The 20886-nt window shown below is 37.8% G+C and overlaps 1 protein-coding gene across 3 annotated transcripts in view; it reads right to left on the bottom strand.

The window, feature by feature from the left end:
• The window catches only part of LOC127624566 (glucocorticoid receptor-like), a 109119-nt gene extending 92483 nt beyond the window's left edge, over positions 1-16636 (bottom strand). For 2 of the 3 annotated variants that reach the window (XM_052099348.1, XM_052099350.1), the window contains exons 1-2: positions 16097-16636; positions 11140-12182 (exon numbers count right to left, since the gene is read on the bottom strand). In XM_052099348.1, the coding sequence (XP_051955308.1) occupies positions 11140-12182; positions 16097-16135 (1082 nt within the window). In that variant the 5' untranslated portion in view covers positions 16136-16636. Of the gene's footprint in view, positions 1-11139; positions 12183-15604 lie in introns of all 3 variants that reach the window. The other variant, XM_052099349.1, reaches the window with a different exon arrangement.
• Between the last annotated feature and the right edge of the window lie 4250 nt (positions 16637-20886).

Here is a 20886-nt window from a genome sequence, read left to right as displayed (position 1 = left end):
TTCAGGGCTGCTGGAAATTCCTTTAGCTTGATTGTTAGTTCAGAAGACAAGTTGAAACAAACCTGTGAAACAAGACACAGGTCTTTTTAAAAAATTAAAAATTAAGTTTTTAGTTCAGGTCTGTTAGATTTGGTGTCATTTATTTGCTAGTGTACCACTACATGTTGACAAAATTTACTTTTAGGAAAACAGACCAAAAGGATTAAAGATTCATACTGCACTTACTCATTTTTTCCAATCAAATGATCTCTAGAATGAGAATTTCCATCCACCTATTACTATCTAACCGTACTTCTGACTATAGAGCAACAATCTGGTTCAGAAAGGTAAAATCACATACATTTTCTCCATAGACAAATAGATTTCAACAATAATTTATAAACATTCAAAGACAGACTTAACGTGATGTCAGATGTTATTAATCAATGGTATCGGTCTGCGTTAATTCAGCTGTAATAAAAAAAAATGTTTGTTTAATAGCAAAATTTCTGGTGAAGAACTACACTAACCATAATCCTGAAAAGAAAAGATACATCAATCAGAGAATCGGCAGCAAGCACCTAATCCCATGACGCAATGTGAATGACACAATCCAGTCGGACTCCCTACACTCTTAAACTACTTATATCCATCTGAATATTTTGCAATACACTTAAAATGTGTTGTTTCTGTGCTTATAATGCTTCATGGGATTGTAGTTCATTCCACAGTCTTGTTTGTGGCTGTGATGTAAACTAAAGGCTATTTAAAAAAACAAAATGATCAAGCCCTTGGCATATCCATTTTCAGTAGGAAAAACGTAAACACAGGAAAGAAAAATATACTTGTATCAGGAAGATTTCAGGCAGCCTTTACGTTTACATTTAGAGCTTTATTAATCCCCATGGGGCAATTCATTCAGACTGTCCTGGTGCTTTAAAGCAATAGTTCACCCAAAAATACAAATTCTCTCATCATTTACTCACCCTCATTCCATCCCAGATGTGTATCACTTTCTTTCTTATGCAGAACACAAACAAAGATTTTTTTGAAGATCTCAGCTCTGTAGGTCAATACAATTCAAGTGAACGGTGACCAGAACTTTGAAGCTCCATATGAATGGCGTACAGCGACCTGAGACCTGAGTCGCTGCTGACTCCAAAGGAGGAGATGGAGTTGTGACATATGACGAGAGCGTACGCCGCCATGGCGATTTATGTACGCTACCGTCGCTGTGCTGTCTGAATGGATCAAGACGTGATTGCCCCGAATCAGTGGGAGAAACCTCTGCATGGCAAGAAATACCGCCAGCAACTCTAGGCAGTTGATGTGCCAACGCATGCCCATCTCGGGACTTGAGTCTGAAACCAGTGCTGAAGCGGTCTCATATGCATCAACCCGAGCGGTGCGACCGCGGCCGAGGATTCCATAAGCCCCAAGAGCCTCTGGAACTGTTTTAGAGGAACCGCTGTACCGGGCTCGAAGTGAGCAAGGCACCTTAGCACCGACTACGTGTGCTCGTTCATGAGGCCTGCTGTCATTGAGACTGAGTCTAACTCAATGCAGAGAAAAGAGATAGTCTGAACCGGGGAGAGCTTGCTATTTTTTTTTTTTGGACGGCTGAGGTGCCTGAGCACCTGGTCCCTGTGAGCGCATAGTAACTCTCAAGATTGAGATATAATGAGCCAGTCATCAAGGGAATTGAGTATGCGGATGCCCACTTCCCGTAGCGGGGCAAGGGTTGCGGGGACAGGGACAGGCCAAAGGGTAGGAACTTGTACTGAAACGCCTGGCCGAACAGGAACCATAGGAAGGGTCGATGTCGAGGAAGAATGGAGATGTGGAATTATGCTTCCTTCAGGTCTATCGCTGTGAACCAATCTGATGCCGAACACAGGTTAAAATCTGTTTCTGCGTGAGCATTTTGAACGGGAGTTTGTGTAAAGCCCAGTTGAGAACTCGCAAGTCCAAGATTAGCCGCAACGCACCGCCTTTTTTGGGTATGCGATAGAGCCTGTCCCTTCAGCTGAGATGAAGAAGGGTCTCTTCCTCTAGGACCCGGAAGGCTCCTAAGCACTCCTGAGACGGAAGACCCAGGGAGTCAGACGTTTGCTCCGAAGCTGGTACCAAGTCCCAGACGGTGCAGATCTTTAAGTGCCTTGGCTTGGTGGACTTGCAGGAGAGCCATGGCATGCATGGCGGAGGTGGCCTGTCCAGTGGCGCTGTAGGATTTCGAAGTCAGTGTCGACGTCATCCTACAGGCCTTGGAGGGGAGTACCAAATGATCGAAGTGGAGCAAATACCACTGAAATGAGATGGGAGCCTGGCAAATTGAATCGCATAGCCAAGTTAGATGGTCCTGAAAAAGCCAGCAGGGGGAGCTGGTAAAAACACGTCGGGAGGCAAAAGCGTGTCCCGAGGCTTGGGTGCTGAGAAAAGATTCAAAGCACTTACCTTGCTCCGCGCACCCGGTAGGGGGTGGGTTAGAGACTGAGGTGGAGGTCCTGTGAAGATGTCCTCGGAACTCGTCAGCACCGGCCCGTCGGGGACTTGGTACCAGCTTCAGAGCGATCGTCTGACTCCCTGGGTCTTCCGTCTCAGGAGTGCTTAGGAGCCTTCCGGGTCCTAGAGGAAGTCTTGGAGACGGGGGGCATGCACCGCCTGCGAGGTGCTCGACGCTTGGGCTGAGAGCTGGGCCCGGGTTGAGGCGGAGCTGCCTGTTGCTTGAATGCAGGGGGACGCCCTCAGTGGGCAGACGGGGCATGGGGTTTTACCGCCAAAGACTGCTGGGCGAAGTCGTCGATGGTGTCGCCAAAGAGGCCAAGTTGGGAGATGAGAAAGCGAGCCTTGTTAACGTTGTGCATCTTGACCATGTTCAGCCATAGCTGACATTCCTGGACCATGTGGGTGGACATCGTCTGCCCGAGTGCCCACGCTGTGACCTTCATGGCTCTGAGAACAAGGTCAGTGGCAGAGTGCAGTTCCTGCAGCACGTCGGGGTCAGGACTTCCCAAGTGCAGATCTTTAAGTGCCTTGGTGGACTTGCAGGAGAGCCATGGCATGCAGGGCGGAGGTGGCCTGTCCAGTGGCGCTGTAGGCTTTCGAAGTCAGTGTCGACGTCATCCTACAGGCCTTGGAGGGGAGTACCAAATGATCCCGCCAGGTGGCGGCATTCTCGGCGGACAGGTGGAACACAACCGCCCTATCCACCTGGGGGACCTCCGAGTACCCGTGGACGACCCCACCATCAAAGGTAGTGAAAGCGGATGAGCGAGGAGGTCCAATCTGAGTAGTAAAATGTGACATCCATGACCTTGTCAGCTCGTCATGCACTTCCGGGAAGAAAGGATCCCGGAAGGCTATGAGCGGTGCCCTGACCTGAGGAACCAATCGACTAGTTGTGATTGGGGGGCGGAAGTTTCCAGTCCAGCCTCACGCTCACAGCGGCCCGGGAAAGCATAGCGGACATCCAGTGTCTCGCAATGAGAACATAAACCATTCATAAATGCTGCCTCCATGTGATCGCAGCCCAGACACGTGAGGCAGCGCTTATGACCGTCAGGAGCAGAGAGAAAGCGGAGGGAAAGATACTTCTCATTTAGAGTACACTTTTTTACAGAAGCGCTGTCGAAGTGCCCAGGGGAGTTGACTGCACAGCATGCAAAGAGGGAGAAAGCCACTGGTAATGCGCCGAAGATCTAACAGCAATGCTCTTATAGAGGTGAGTGGAACAGTAGTGAGCTGCACAACCGCTCAGCTCCGAAGAAAAAATCTGACTGACAGACCCACTTCCCTTTATAACCGTATGTCAGGGGGCAGGACATGCAAATTCTGTCTGCCAATTTCTCATTGCCCTTTTCTCAAGTTCAGAGGTACGCAAGGCTCTCAAGAAAGACCCCTTGTGTTGCTACATTCGACACAACATCGAGTGAGTGACAGAAGAGAAACAAATGTTATTTTATAAAATAATACGTGTCCATGTAAAAATTGTCAGGGGGGATTAGTTAACATTGATAAGCATTGATAAGTTTCCTCTAAAACAGCAATAAATGGTCAAAAAATGTGGCTTTCTAACTAGACTACCAGAACAACATACAGGACTGCCATTGGTAAAAGGTTTAAAGGGCACGATGGATAAAGTTGTACAGGAAAACAATAACACAACATTATCAAATAATAAGTGACTGATTATTTCAAGGTGTACCCCATGGCAGTTCAATAAACAGATTTGTACTTAATGTTCAAATTAGAAACATGCACAAAAGCAAGCATGAGTTCATGGTGTACCACAGACATACTAAGTTATCCTTTAGTATCTCCCTGAGTGAATAAATTCACATTTCAGCCTCTGAGATCTAACAGCTTCTCATTGGAACTTTACACTGTGCCATTAAAACATCTCAAGTGAAATCCTTGCCCCCAAGTAGAAAAGTAATTTCAGTAGAGCTGCAGACCATAGACACATGGTCATTGTTTCTAGTACTACAGGGATTTTCAGTAATATTGGCTCACAGCAACTAGTTCACTCCACTCAACAAACAACATCATGAACTCCAAGCAATTCAGTGATGTATCGGCAGAGTGCTCCACTCAATAATGTGTTAATAATGCTTAGAGACTCCAGAAAGCAGCCTGAGAGAGGAGCGCATGTGTGTTGTTCTGAGCCCAAAGGAGCTCCAAAAGGCCCATGTGTTTGTGCTAGGCAGGCACAGCACCGATACAGATCAGCACACGCAGGCTCGTGGGAGAAGAACACACTCAAACTCAACCTGAGTAATTAAAGCTGCAATCAACAGCTTTAGTGAGTTTTATAAGACTGTGCATCTGGGTTATAAGGGGTTTTGTGTTTCCACGTCTGTCGCTCACTTTGACGTTGTGTCGAAGAAGCGAAACTAGGGGTCTCTCTTGAGAGCCTTTCACATCTCTCATCTATGAGAAAAGGCCAATGAGAAATTGGCAGACAGAATTTGCATGTCCCGCCCCGGACATAAGGGTATAAAGGGAGGGAAATGCGTCTGTTTCATTCAGAAATTTTCTTAATCACAGAAAGTCACAGTCTGTTTCCTCCCATCTCTGAGCGATTGCTGTTGGATCTATGGCGCATATCAGCGGCTTTCTCCTTCCCTGCACAGCAGTGCAGCTTTGCCCCTGGGCACTTCGACAGCGCAGTTAAAAGAGTTATTTCTCTAAAAGAGCAAAATACACAGCGCCGTTGAATGTCCTTTTCAGGACGCGTCTTTATAAAGATGCCTTTCCGCCTCGGTGTAGTTCCTGGATGCGGTAGAGTGCTCTCCGCTCCTGAAGGCCACAGGCGCTGCCTTGTGTGTCTGGACAGCGATCACACCAAGGCAGCGTTTGTGGATGGCTCATGTTCTCACTGCGAGAATATGACCATGGCAACGTTGCGGTCGTGGCTTTCCTTCCTCAAAAGGAACGCCACTCCAACCGCCCCCCGCGATTTAGTTTTTTTTTTTTCTGGGGCTTAAATTAGAAAATGTGGTGTAAGAAAGTAAAAAAATTACAATAATTTAAGTTGAAATTCTTAAAAAAAAAAATATTTAAAAATGTTGGCATGAGTAGTGCCAAATACTCCTTTATTATTTCTTAAAAAATAAGCAGTGACACAATTTTATTTTAAAATATTTTTTGTCCACCTAATTAAAGTCATGTCATGTAACCAACAAGTGAATAGCCAATTTGTTGTCATGTGACAAAAATTAATAAATACATTTAAAAAACTTTAAGACTCCTTTAGTATACAGCACCTTAGATCAGGAATTTATTTTCTGAAATAGTTTTGCATGCCCTCGCAATAGTTTTGCATTCCCTCCCAATAAATTTACCATGGTTTTACTATAGTAACCTTTATATTCATGTTAAAACCACATTAATAATACAGAAAAATTAAAACTAAAGTAATAAAAACCATGCTATGGATATTATGGTTTTACTATACAAATATCTTAGTTTAACTTTAGTTTTACTATTGTAATATTGTACACTGTAACCAAGTTTTTGGCAGAAATCCTTTTTCTACATTAATATTGTAGATAGAGGTCGACCGATTAATTGGCCGATTTTTTGCATTTTTTTAACATAATCGGCATCGGCCAATATCCAAGTATATCAAGCTGATTATTAGGCAGGCGCATCTGTGGGCAGCCTAGTGTTGTTGTGGAACACGTGTTCGAAGCACGCTGCCCCTAGAGTCATTTTCCAGCAGAGTGAGCAGACCTCAAGGAAGGAACTAAGTTAAATAAGGATTAAATTTGTATAACTTCTTTATATTTAATTAAAAACGTTTGATATGTTACTGCCAACTTCAAGAAAAAACGCGACAAACGCGACATGACCTTCGGCTACTTTGGATATTTCTAGCGTAGTTGAAGTTGCATTATCACAGCAGAAGGGTTGCTATCATGTCACAATAAGTAAGCAAGAATTTTTCAATTACAGACAGTGAATCTGAGACTTTTATTTGTTCTGTTTGTGTGTCTTATATTTGAGAGGGTTGTCACTCAATGCAGAGAAATAAGTAATAAAAAATATACCAACGCACTATAGGCTAGTGAAGGACTAGCTTTGGTAAGCTCGGACGTTATCGGTTCTGCTGTCGGTACTGGAGAAATTAAGAAAATACATTTATTATTGCTATAAAGAGAAAGTTATTTTATCTCGCCAGCCATTTCTATGAAACCATTTGTCTGTGATGCAATTTAGCTATCCACAGTCAGAGAGAGAGAGATCTCGCACACAGCGAGCACAACATAAGCCCTGCATAATGAGTGACGACGGAGGACAGAACTAAACATTCAAACGTAGCCTAGTTTAGATCTGTGATTATTAGTCTGATTTTATTTTAGATTTCGCCTTCCAAAGATTATAAAAATAATATTTATACATAAGCCACATTCTGTCTAGCACAACTTCCTTCCCTTCACAGCGGTGCACTGACATTTCTCCCTAAAACTCAAACTTAACGTCAGAATCAGCACGATCGGTGATTGTTGTAAAATGCTACTGTTGCTAAACTGCGGGACGCGTTTAATAATAAAAAGAGCGCAAGAGATACCGTTCCCAAGGCAGCGCGCGCTCCGAAACACACCACAAAGAGACAAGCAAAGTATAGGCTACTTTGGGTTTCATGTGCGCGTCTAAACGATCAAATATACACAAAAATATGTCTAAACTACCGACTTGGAGATTCACTTAAACACAGTTTATGTCTTAAATGGATGTAGTTATGGAAATAGTTGGGAGAAAATATGCTGCATCAGGAGTCTATTAGACTCGGTCTTAAAGGGGAAGCTGTCTAATGAACATGCTGACGATTGAGCCAATACTGTGAATCAAACAACAAAAGGCAAAGAGAAAATCACTTACAGCTCTTGAATGAATAACTTCTGCATTAATGAGCATTAATCTATCTATGATAAACTATGCAGTGTTATTTTACAATTGATTATTAGATTTCTTTTTAGACCACACCTGAACAGTAATGTTAGTAGACCTTCCTGAAATTAAATCACTGTGCCTATATAACGTTTATCTTTGTGTAATATATATATAACAAAAAGAACCGTTAAGAATACCGTTAAAGTACCGGATCGATAAGCAGTATCGGTAAGATAGTAATACCATTAAAACCTTAACGATACCCATCCCTAGTTATGCCTGTGCTTCTCTTGGATGCTCTGAATATTGGATTATGTGTCTGGATTGCCCCTTAATTAAAGCTGCATTTGGATCTCAACCTTCGTGTCTTGGAGCAGTTCGTAACACCTGCTTTGTTTATTTAATATATTTGTTATACATTATTTATACAATATGTTTTTACATTATACATTTTTAATTTAAGTCTACAAGTGCAGATTGGTCAAGTGTTCAATAAATGTATTTGTTGAGAAATTTTGTCTATCTTAAGTAATTATTTGTGTTACATTTTATCTTTCAAATAAAAGGTTCAAATAAGAGATTGAAAACAAGCACATATCGGCCAAATACCGGCAGCAATAATCGGCCATCGGCCGACCCGGATTTCAAAAGATTGGCATCGGCCTGAAAAAAACAATATCGGTCGACCTCTAATTGTAGATACCATAACTGCTGTAGGCTAATGTTTAGTTTTTTGGTGGAAACCATGGTTTTAATACAGTATTCTGCACTGTAAAATTCTGACCATAATTTTAACAGTAAAAGAGTGTAAAAATGCTACAGAAAAACTTTAATTGGTTAACGGTTAGTTACCTTAAAAATATGGTAAAAAAAATATGATATATTTAAAAAGACAATGCGTGTGGTTTTATAGTAAAATGTTGTAAATATTAAAAACAAATTAGATTTAAAAAGTATGATTTTCACATATAATTAACCGTAAAATGTATACTATGTTTAACAAGAGAGTACTTGGTAACTTTATGGTAAATTATTGTTAACATTACAGTAAAAACAATAATCGGGCGTTCCCAGAATTCCCTGCGTGACCCACTACATTTCATTATATTTTATGGGAATAGTTATGTTTCTTCTTATTTTTAATATCAGTTATGTACTTTGGGATGTTCTGTGTACATCTTTGATGTAGTTTAGTTCATGTTTATTACATTATTTTAATTTCACATGTGTTACCTTGATGATGTGTTTGTGTGAGTGACACTGACTCACACAAACGTCTCTAAATGTTTATTGGTCATTGCTCCTGGAATGGGCTACTACTTATGAACTTCATTTCATCATGTGCCCTTCAGTAATTACTATGGTGATTAACAATACATTATAAAGTGAAAATCGGATTTTTACAGTTTCAAAAGGTTAAAGTATTACATTTATATAATTTCATGATATAAACGGTAATGCACTGTAAAATATACAGGCATCAAAATAACATCCCGTAAAGCCTTAAACGTGGTTAGCATATTTTTACAGTGAATTTCTGGCAACCACAGCTGCCAGTTTTTTACCAGGATTTTTTTTTACATTTATTTATTTATTTTGGAATTTATATATTTCATGACAGTTCATTTCATCCAACATCATCTTTTTTTTTTTTAATGTCCAAAAAGAATAGGCTGAAGCCAACGCTTATTATGCCTACCAATTTGTCCCTCTCTAGTTTTATATTCTCTCTTCTATATTTTCATTTACAGTCCTATTCACAACTAAAAAAATATATATATATATAAGAAAAAATAAGAGCATTGCGAGGGAAAGCAAAACTATTTCAGAAAAAAAAAAAATTAATGCCCTGTTCTCTTAGGGGCTCCATACTATTTTATCATATCATTAAATATCAACCTTTTAATTTCTTGATATTGTTTTTTCTCACTTTTTGAACTGTGATACACTTCAATCCATATTTATAGACCAAGGAGAGGAAGTTGTCAAGGCCAAACTCTCAAACAAATATATATATATATATATATATATATATATATATATATAATTTTCTGACAATTCTCTCAAATGTCAGGCTTTACAGGGTTAAAGTAGAAAATGCAGTAAATGTTTTTCAAACATTTGGAAACAAACAGGGCCTCAAAGATTACATTTCTACAAATTTTACACGTGTTTTAAAATAGATTGTTATAAGATTTGCCATTTTATAACCTCTGACAACCTTATTTGACAATTACCAATTTATTTAACAGATATAATAACAAATACAACCAAAACTGATGTAATCTTTAAAGTAAAAGACTGATGTTGCGATTTTAAGAAAAGATATCAGGATCATTCAAATGAGGATCATGAAAAATTTGTAAAATCAAAACGTTTAACCAGCCCTAATTACCATGCCCACATGGAATCTGCTGACGCAAAACTCTGCATATTTCCGCTGAATTTGAATGGTGTTAAATTCTACTTTGTCCGTATGTTTATTAAATAAGTCACTCTGGCATTTCTCAAACAAGCATATAGCGCCACATTGAGAAATGTTTTGGAAGTGCCATAAAGCCTCAGTTTTTAAAGTTTACAGTGAACTCACCCTAAGAATGGCTTACTTATTTGTCTTTGCATATTAAGCTAGGATAGGAAAAGGTATTATAAAATTGGAAAATCATTACACACATGAGTTATAATGTTTTAACACTGTTAAAATTCTTTCTGCAGAATTTCCCTCAAAATCAGCACAGAAAAAAACAACAAAAGTCTGCATATTTCGCATATCCTGGAAAATAAGTCGGGGTCCAAAATTAACCAAAAACAGACAAAAAAATTCAAAATGCCCTGTAGTGAATTTGTTTTATCTGTTCTATAACTCTATTCTATTTCATAATATTGTACTTAGGGCTGTAGATTGAATGTGTTAATTCAGTGTGATTAATTTTACAAAAAATAAAGTGTTAAAAAAATTAAAGCAATTAATAGCAATGCCGCCGGACTGTAATAAGGAAGATTCCTGAGAAATGCAACTTGTAGTACCGCCTGTTTACTCCAGAGGGAAGAAGTGAAATTTCAGCTGTATGAGCAATGCGCAGTTTATACAGTGAACAAGACAACACTTCAGTAGGCAGAACAACACAAACATGCATTATGTTCTTGTGTTCAAAACACTTGAAGGAGCGCAAATGCGAACTACGGGATCTCAAAATGTGTTTAAAAATTGAGTATTAAACTATATTTAACTTGACACAGTGACCTAAACATTTTGTTTATGACGCAAAGCACCCAAGATGCTACACAAGCATGTCTGACGCAGATGTACATTGACGGGTCCTTAAACAAGCCCTCATAATAAATCTCCAACTGATTGACAGATTCACTTGTAAATGGATTGCTGTGAACTGTGTGCCAATGATTGACTTATGATCAATAATATGGTAGTAAACAATACATTGTATTCTAAAGCTGTTTTTTGTATTGTCTTATCAATGATGAACTCTTCTGCCACAAGAATGTAATGCATTTTAATTATCTGAATATTTTTTATTATTGCCCTAATAAAGATAAATAAAAAACCTCAGAAAATCTATTATAGTGAGCAAATGTCACCCCCTAAATAATTATAATGTTGAGTTCTGTCAATTATTCCCATCATGGGTATTTCTGCATATCTGTATATCCCCATAGCCCCATAATTCACCATTAATCCAGATCACCCTTCCTAATCAAAAGAATCACATGTCTGCTCATTCATCAGCCACACAAACTCAGTCCTACCTGCTGTATGGGAAGCTGGACGGAAGTGTTGTCTCATTAGCTCTCTGCATCTCAAACAGATCCCTGTATCCATTTCCTTGAACCCAATCATCATTTAAGGCAGGTAGTGGAGGAAATAGGCTGAACACGGGTTTCTGGTCTGGTAAATTCACAGCTGAGGCAATGTTGGCTCCATAGTGGAATACCTGTGCTCCCATATCTCCCACCGCATTGGGGCCGTAATGAGACACACCCACCCCTGACATCTGACAGTAGCTCCGTCTCTCATTCTCCTGTTTGATGACACCTGGTGTACAAAGCTGGATGCAGTCTGTGTCTTTCTCTGACTTTATGACGGGCATGTTGACACTGGGATCCACCATCTGCTGCCATTTTCCCATGTCGTTCACATTTGTACAGGTCCCACTGTTGCCAGTGACAACAGGGCTGGTCTCCTTCAGCAAGTTGCTCTCTTCCAGCAGGGCATCATCCACTTGCAGGGATGAGAGAAAGGCAGTCTCATCAGCAACATAGAACTCATTTAGGTCTGATAGGGAGCCAGGTAAATCCAGATCCTTAAGGATTTCCAAGGTGTTGTCGGCAATAACTCTCTCGTTACCATCCATATCGTTATCCTGGTTGCCAAAGGATGAAAAGTCTTTTTCCATGGGAGAAAACTCTTCCATTTTCAGCGTGGAAGTGTCAGAGGCATGGAGGCCAGAACTGCGATTTAAGTCCGCAATGCTCTCATCCAAGAGAGAAAAGTTCTCCCCAATGCTAAGACCAAGTGTCTCTTTTACATTTTGCTGGTGTTGCATTCTGGACCGTTTAAATATCTTAACATCTTGTTCCTGGATGTCGTGTCCTAATGGGGATGGCTCTGCCATCGAGAGATGTCTGTGAACATCACCACCACCAGGTCCATTTGAAAAATCGCTTTGTGTATTTAAAGTGGACACATTGACATCAATATCGGGCATGAGGCCTCTCTCAATACAATCCCTGAATGTTAAACTCTCCGCCTCATTATTGCCCCGTTTCAGTCCACGATCCATTTCTTGATCCTATCGTACAGATGAAGAAATGAAAAGACAGAGTTTTGTTAATATTATCAACCAATAAAAAGACTCTCAGATTAACAGTAGCTGACACGCAGAACTGTATCATAAATATGGTTTTGCATGTTGAAAAAATATGGAAGTTTTTCAATATGGAAAAAGATGCATATTGAATGTCATAACCTGCTAAGTTACTGTCATTAATTACTGTGAGTAAAAGGTTCTTAAAAATCAAGACTTTCCAGGGGCCTGGGTAGCTCAGCAAGTAAGACGCTGACTACCATCCCTGGAGTCGTGAGTTTGAATCCAGGGCGTGCTGAGTGACTCCAGCCAGGTTTCCTAAGCGACCAAATTGGCTCAGTTACTAAGAAGGGTAGAGTCACATGGGGTAACCTCCTTGTGGTCGCTATAATGTGTTTATCGCTCTCGGTGGGGCAAGTGGTGAGTTGTGCGTAGATGCCGTGGAGAATAGTGTGAAGCCTCCTCACGCACTAGGTCTCTGTGGTAACGCGCTCAACGGGCCACGTGAAATTGTGGTGCGGATTGACGTCTCAGACGTGGAGGCAACTGAGATTTGTCCTCTGCGCCCAGATTGAGGCGAGTCACTACGCCACCACAAGGACTTAGAGCGCATTAGAAATTGGGCATTCCAAATTGGGGAGAAAAAGGGGAGAAAATATAATAAAAGTTTAAAAATCAAGACTTTCCAAAAGACTCCAATAGTTTTTTGAACTTCACCCCAAAACAAGAACATTAAAAACCTAGATGACAGTGGCTTCCTAAAAGCAGAAGAAAATATCATATGTATCAATGCTTGGGACTTGGGTTAATATACATACCGTAATATGTTGTAAATCATTTTAATGTAGCCTACTTCAGTAAGACACTTTAGCTGTCCAAAGTAAATTTTCCATCAAAAACAGATGTTCGTTACTTTATAAAATTAATACATTCATATTGCTAAAATGTCATATTTCATATAAAAATTGCAAACAAAGGCTAAAGGCCACTCGGAAAAATCATACTACACTGCAAATCTCATCACGTAATGTCTCATAACCTCACACTGCCCACACATACTCACACTCTTTGAATTACTGCTGTTTATGTTGTGTAATTCATGTTTTTTTTTCTTTTTACACTGAATTCTTAGACTATTTCAAGCCTTTCCTGCACATTTCTCTTCTCCTGTGTATTCTTGAATTGTTCTTGTATATTTTCATGGTGCCTAACAAATGTCCTAAAAGGGCATTATGCTTCAAGGAATATTCTGGGTTAATTTCAAGTTAAGCTCAGTCAACAACATTTGTGGCATAATATTGATAACCCCAAAACTAAAAGTGAATGGAGCCTATTTTTTTAAGGGTTTGAAGGCAGAAATGTGAAGCTTTCCATTTTATAAAAGCACTAACATTAATTCTTCTGTTAAAACACATGTATTAATTTGAGCTGTGAAGATATTTAAATCGGCGTTTTAGGGTTTATGGCATTACATCGTCATGTAAGCGAAGCTGTAAAATTGGATGTAACTTTACACAGAAGAAGCGACTGTACCTCTCTAAATTCATGTTAACACACACATATTGTTTATGTCTTGTAGCTATGAAAAAATTGTTTTAAAAAATAGAAAAAAAAGTTTTGAAAAAATGAGTATTTTAATGTTCACGGTTTGGCCTCATTCACTTCTATTGTAAGTGCCTCACTGTAACCTGGATTTTTGCATCTTAAAAAAAAGGAGAGACAAGGCAAATATTGTTTTGTGGTAATCAACATTATGCCACTAATTCTGTCGATTGAGCCTAACTTGTATTAAACCTGGAATATTCCTTTAACAAATAAAATGGAGCAGAAATTTCAACAAAAGTTCATGTCTTTTATAAAGCAATTCTGTTTAAATAAGGTAGATATGAACAAATACTACAGTATGATTAGGAAATGAAAATGATTTATGTATCAAGGTATTCAAGAGATATTCTGGCATCAGACTTTCGATGATGCATGTCTGGACTTAGCCCTTATGGAGTTTTACTCAGCTCTTAACAGAAGGAGATATTATGATATTAAACTACGTTTAAATGCTAGAACAAAAGTCTTCCATCTCTCAGGGTAACATAATGAAAGGCAAAAGAAAGCTTTCAGTTATTATCACACAAAACTTGACTTTTGCACAAGGGCAATGTTTTCTCCTGGCATGTGTCATTTGAATGTATAGGCTGCATTACAGCACTAATAAATGTTGTTCTTGTAGTGTTTTATTAAACTACTGCAGCAGCGCTTTTAAACTCATCCTACGAAATGGAGCTTGATGAGGCGATTGTTTAATCAGATAATGAAAGGTAGAAGCCTGTAGCAACAATAAAGGAATAGTTCACCCAAAAATTAAATTCTCTCATTATTTAGGCCTACTCACCCTTATGCCATCCAAGATGTGTAAGACTTTCTTTCTTCTACAGAATGTAAGTGACAATTTTTTTAATATCTCAGCTCTGTAGGTCCATACAATGCAATTTAATTGTGACCAAAATTTGAAGCTCCGAAAAGCACATAAAAGGCAGCATAAAAGTAATCCATAGGACTCCAGGGGTTTAATCCATGTCTTATGAAGCGATCAAGTCAGTTTTGGGTGAGAACAGACAAAAATGCATTTTTCCCTGTTCATCTTGCCATTGCAGTCTCGTACCATTTGTGCTATGAAGAGTGTTCGAGCTTGAAATCAGATAAGACATCTGACATCAAGATTTATAGTTAAGTAGGAGTTATATGTTGGCCTGTTCTCAAACAAAATCTATAAGATCACTCACTCACAGACGTATTAAACCACTGGAGTTGTATGGGTTACTTTTATGCTGCTTTTTATGCACTTTTTAGAGCTTCACTTGGTTTGTATGGACCTACAGAGGTATACTTCTAAAAATCTTGATTTGAGTTCTGCATCAGAAAGAAAGTCATAAGCCTCTGGGATGTCATGAGAGTGAGTAAACGATGAGAGAATTTTCATTTTTGGATGAACTATCACTTTAAACTCATAATAATCTTACAAATACATTAGCCGATGCACAGCAGTGCTTCCACCTGTCGGTTGAGTTTAGCTACTGCACACAAAATGAACTTGTCTATGTTGAACCGCTTAATGCACATTAAGCTTTATAACATAGATAAATACCTCCTCAATTACTTAACAGTAATAAGAAACGAATCCAACGATGTGATTCAAACATAAAAAAGTGTCCCAAATGTCGTACATTTTAAGGCAGTGAGATCAGCAATAAAGCTACGTAATTCAAAGCCGAGAGCAGCTAGATTGGGGTATTTTTTTGAATCTCGCGAATATACATTCGGCAACATAAACAACGAGAATAAATAAGATATTATGCTGCATTCAGCGCGCTCGAAAAGCCTATAACCCAAAGTACAGGAGATACGCTTACCTTTAGTAGATTTATGTCGAAAAGTGCATTTCTATAATCCAAAGCTGTGTATGGTTCGGATCATGTTCACGACAGTTGTTAAGTAAATGTGACAAGATCTTAAAAGACGCGTTGCTTCTTCGACACCTTGTGTCACAGCAGCGCGAGACGCGAAAACAAATCAAGAAAATAAAATGAAAATAAATGCGCCTTAACGACGACGCGTGCAAGATAAACTTTACGTCGCACTCTGAATAATCGTCGTTATTCTTGTTTTTTACTGCACTGCTGACGGTCTGTCGAGCGGGGGAATCGCCACCATTACATAAGCTGCTTGTCAAACTCCAGACAGCCCCATTATCTGCCCGTCAAAAAGCTTTTGCTGCAAGCTCCAACATGGTATACGCCCCTCCAATAAATCACAGAATATCAGCATACAGCATACCAAATGACGAACATATATTCTCGTGACAATTAAATGTCAAAAGTGTCGCGCGCATGTACTGTACATACCGCCGGTTGAGTTGAATGCTGGCAAAAAGAAACGGTCATCCGTTCGTATACGCGTCACAAACAGGCAATCCCGTACAACGACTGTCAGTAGAGCAGGATATTATGCGTTGTTTTACTTAAGAGATTGATTCGATCCTGCTTGTCTGCGGACTCGCGAGTGCGTTAGCACATTAGCAGTTGCACGAGCTGCAACTCCTCACAAACTCAACTTTCGTGCAACATAAAGCAACTTTTATATCCGCCTCGCAGTGACCGAAAAAAACGCCGTAACATACGGATGAACGAATATATCCGTCCGTAGGTTGCTATTTGGAGGGAACGCGCGACAGAGAGCAGACAACAAGGAAAATATTAGGGATTTCTATGTCGCAGTTCAGTACGCTAATAAAGGGGCAAAGGGCACATTCACACGAAACAGAGATGCATCTCAAATAAAAAAGCGTTAATGCCATGGACGAGTGTTTATCTTCGGAAAATACAAGTTACAACTTCCCCGTGTTGCACCATGTCCGCTAATTAATCTCCATCTGCTCAATACAAATAAATGAAACATATGAGCGCAATATTTTAGAGTCTGTTGAGTGTTGACCATGAGATATAGACATGCGCACAGGGGGTCACTTTGATGTCAATAATCTTATTTACTCACGCACATGTTTAAATATTATATATATTAGCTGTGCATGCTAAATAAGATGCATGTGGACAATTTGAGTGATTCCGATGTTTTGTTTTTTTTAATCGGAAATAAGGTAACATGCAAACACAAATAGCCTACATGGTTTTCACTGATATGAAAAAGCACCTCACTCATCTTTCCCTGCATCACATTTGTCTAATGATGGACTACACTCTTGAAATGGAATGCCAACAAAACTCTTCATCGGGCAACTAACAAATGCATTTATGTGAACTTCTGCAGTTAAGCCAGGTTGGACTTAAATTACATTAGTCATTAATCTTACAGTTCAAACAAAATCTATGTTTAAACACTGACCCCTAACACTTACATAGTTTACTAATTTTAAACCATAACTTGCACTATACATAAGTAATATTGGCATTATATTCATGATGTTAGCCAGAGGGGAACTGGTCCTCACAGTGAGTCTGGTTTCTCCCAAGGTTATTTTTCTCCATTAATCAACATCTTATGGAGTTTTGCGTTCCTTGCCACAGTCGCCTTCAGCTTGCTCACTGAGGTTATAAATGCAATTATTATTAAATTACTTATTTATATGCACACTTCATAATTGTATTTAATAAACTACACAATGAGGACTAAGACTTTATAGATATTACAGTATAATTTTCTGTTAATGCATGATCTTCTGTAAAGCTGCTTTGAAACTATGTGTGTTGTGAAAGGCACTATACAAATAAATATGACTTGAGTTGACATACTTGTACATAGATGCAACATATATTTGAAAATACTACAAAAAATAGCCAATTTCAGATAGGTAACATAATTTTCAACATATGTAGATGTTTTGAATATGCACATACAATATATGCTTAAAAATAAACTATAATTATATACTATATGTACTGTATATGGCCATATAGGCTATGGCATATCAGATTCCAGTATTGTGTTGACAAGTTTAAGTTGCAATATATGACTGAGATTTGGTAACACTTTCTATGAAGGCCATATTTATGATGTACTGTAAAGGCATTATTAATGCATTAAAAATACATTAGGCAAAATTTTCTGTGAAGCCCACATTTATGATGCACTGTAAAGGCATTATAAATACGTAAAAAATACATCAGGTAACACTTTCTGTGAAGCCCACATTTATGATGCACTTTAAAAGCATTATTGATGCATTAAAAATACATTAGGTAATGATTTTTCATTAAAAATACATCAGGTAACACTTTCTGTGAAGCCCAAATTTATGATGCACTGTAAAGACATTATAAATACATAAAAAATACATCAGGTAACACTTTCTGTGAAGCCCACATTTATGATGCACTTTAAAAGCATTATTGATGCATTAAAAATACATTAGGTAATGATTTTTCATTAAAAATACATCAGGTAACACTTTCTGTGAAGCCCACATTTATGATGCACTGTAAAGGCATTATTGATGCATTAAAAATATATTAGGTAATGCTTTTTCATTAAAAATACATCAGGTAACACTTTCTGTGAAGCCCACGTTTATGATGCACTTTAAAAGCATTATTGATGCATTAAAAATATATTAGGTAATGCTTTTTCATTAAAAATACATCAGGTAACACTTTCTGTGAAGCCCACATTTATGATGCACTTTAAAAGCATTATTGATGCATTAAAAATATATTAGGTAATGCTTTTTCATTAAAAATACATCAGGTAACACTTTCTGTGAAGCCCACATTTATGATGCACTTTAAAAGCATTATTGATGCATTAAAAATACATTAGGTAACGCTTTCTGTGAAGCCCACATTTATGATGCACTGTAAAGGCATTATTGATGCATTAAAAATACATTAGGTAACACTTTCTGTGAAGCCCACATTTATGATGCACTGTAAAGGCATTATTGATGCATTAAAAATACATTAGGTAACACTTTCTGTGAAGCCCACATTTATGATGCACTGTAAAGGCATTATTGATGCATTAAAAATACATTAGGTAACACTTTCTGTGAAGCCCACATTTATGATGCACTGTAAAGGCATTATTGATGCATTAAAAATACATTAGGTAACACTTTCTGTGAAGCCCACATTTATGATGCACTGTAAAGGCATTATTGATGCATTAAAAATACATTAGGTAACACTTTCTGTGAAGCCCACATTTATGATGCATTGTAAAGGCAGTATAATGCAATTAGAACACATTATACGCCTTATAATACTTATAACTTCTCATAAGTAATTGTAACTAGTTGTAATACATTGTAGCAATCAACCTATTCATTTCTACCTTAAAAGTGTATAATGCATGATAACATTATCAACATCCAGTTTTATCCTCAGAAGTTGTAATGTATTAGGTAACGTATAGGTGTTGTCATAAATAGGAGCATAATTTAAACTGTCATAAGGCTTTATGATGTGATCGTTATGACGTAAAGTTGCAAAAGCAATGTCATCATACAAACATCCAGAAGTTATTTTTATAGTCGTTATAATACTTATTATGTAAGTTTTGTGCAAATGCATCGAATACAAAAGGACACAAATTCATTGTAAATTTTGAGCCATTAAGAAAAACACAAAGCTACAGGGATAAACATGACAAAGAAATATGTGTAATAATGTGTATAATGTGCATTTTTATATAACTTTCATTATATATATGCTTGTAATTTATAAAACTTTTATTGTATGTTTCAAGGTTATGTCATGGCTGTTTATAAGAAGACATTGCTTTTGTAACTACTTAAAGCAGGCCATGTCATAAAACTTTATGACTGTTTTAACTATTAAGCTTTTGTATGATAGTACTCATACGATGCCTTATAAATGAATATATATATATATATATATATATATATATATATATATATATATATATATATACACAACAGTTAGTTACTGATTGATTACAGAACTCAAGGTGCTTACCTCTTACCAGAGTTTCCACATTGGATACATACAGTTTAATATTCTCTCTCACACACACACACACACACATCCATCCATCCTTGTTTATCCAATAACTTGTTCAAACAGCACAAGCTGTGATATTATTTCTGAAGTGACATTTTTTTAATTACTAAAGAAGGCTTGAACGCATAATTTGGTTTGAACCAGCAATGGCAGATTCTGATCGGTCGCGTAAGAAAGTGGTTCCATGCACAAATGCATTTTTATGACCGTACTCAGTTTTTCGTAATTTTTTAAAACGTAATTGGTCATTGAACTTTTGTAAGCAATATCACAGTAAGAATCGTGCTATATGTATACATATTACATTACAACTTCTGAGGATAGAATTGGACACTGATTGTGATATCATGCATTATAGTCTTTGAGGATAGGTTGTATTACAATGTATTATAACTAGTTACAATTATTTATGTTATAATATATTATAAGGTGTAATATGAGACATGCATTGCATTATAATGGCTTTAACATGATCTTCATAAAAAGTGTTACCCATATATTTTCAACATACAGTATAAGGAATATGAATATGTATGTTGAACTATAATTTTATGTGTATGTATGTATGTATGTATGTATGTATGATATATATATATATATATATATATATATATATATATATATATATATATATATATATATATATATATATATATATATCAGAATTCTGTGTTATGTTGACAAGCGTTAGTGTGACTATAAAGTCTCTAAAATGATAATATATGCATTATGTGTAACATCGCCCATTGTTGAGGTAGGCTATGATATGATTTTGGGCATGCATAACATGAAAAAAGAAACAAAAAAAAAAACACCTACAATATGTCAAGAAATATAAATGGACCAATCAGGAGAAGGTATTACATCTCACACGATCAATGAAAACTGAGTGTTCATGAAGATTTAAAAAAATTGGAGAACATGGTTCTGTTAAAACTATGTTTTTCCCATTTTATTCACGACCACATCACTGGGAAAGAATCTACAGAAAGGCCATGCTGTTCTCTGCTATTCAAACAAATAATTTGCCATACAGGTTGCGCTAGAAAACAATCTTCAACACTCTGATGGAAAAATGTATTACATTTATGTCATGGACTGTTTTTATTCATCATACTTGCATGTGTTTAAGTTCTAGGGTGACATTTAGGGGGTATAGT

Source organism: Xyrauchen texanus, chromosome 31 (assembly GCF_025860055.1).
Source record: "Xyrauchen texanus isolate HMW12.3.18 chromosome 31, RBS_HiC_50CHRs, whole genome shotgun sequence".
In the NCBI taxonomy this organism is placed as follows: domain Eukaryota; kingdom Metazoa; phylum Chordata; class Actinopteri; order Cypriniformes; family Catostomidae; genus Xyrauchen; species Xyrauchen texanus.
The sequence above is the reverse complement of the archived record's forward strand: the minus strand, read 5'-3'. Positions and strand labels throughout refer to the sequence as shown.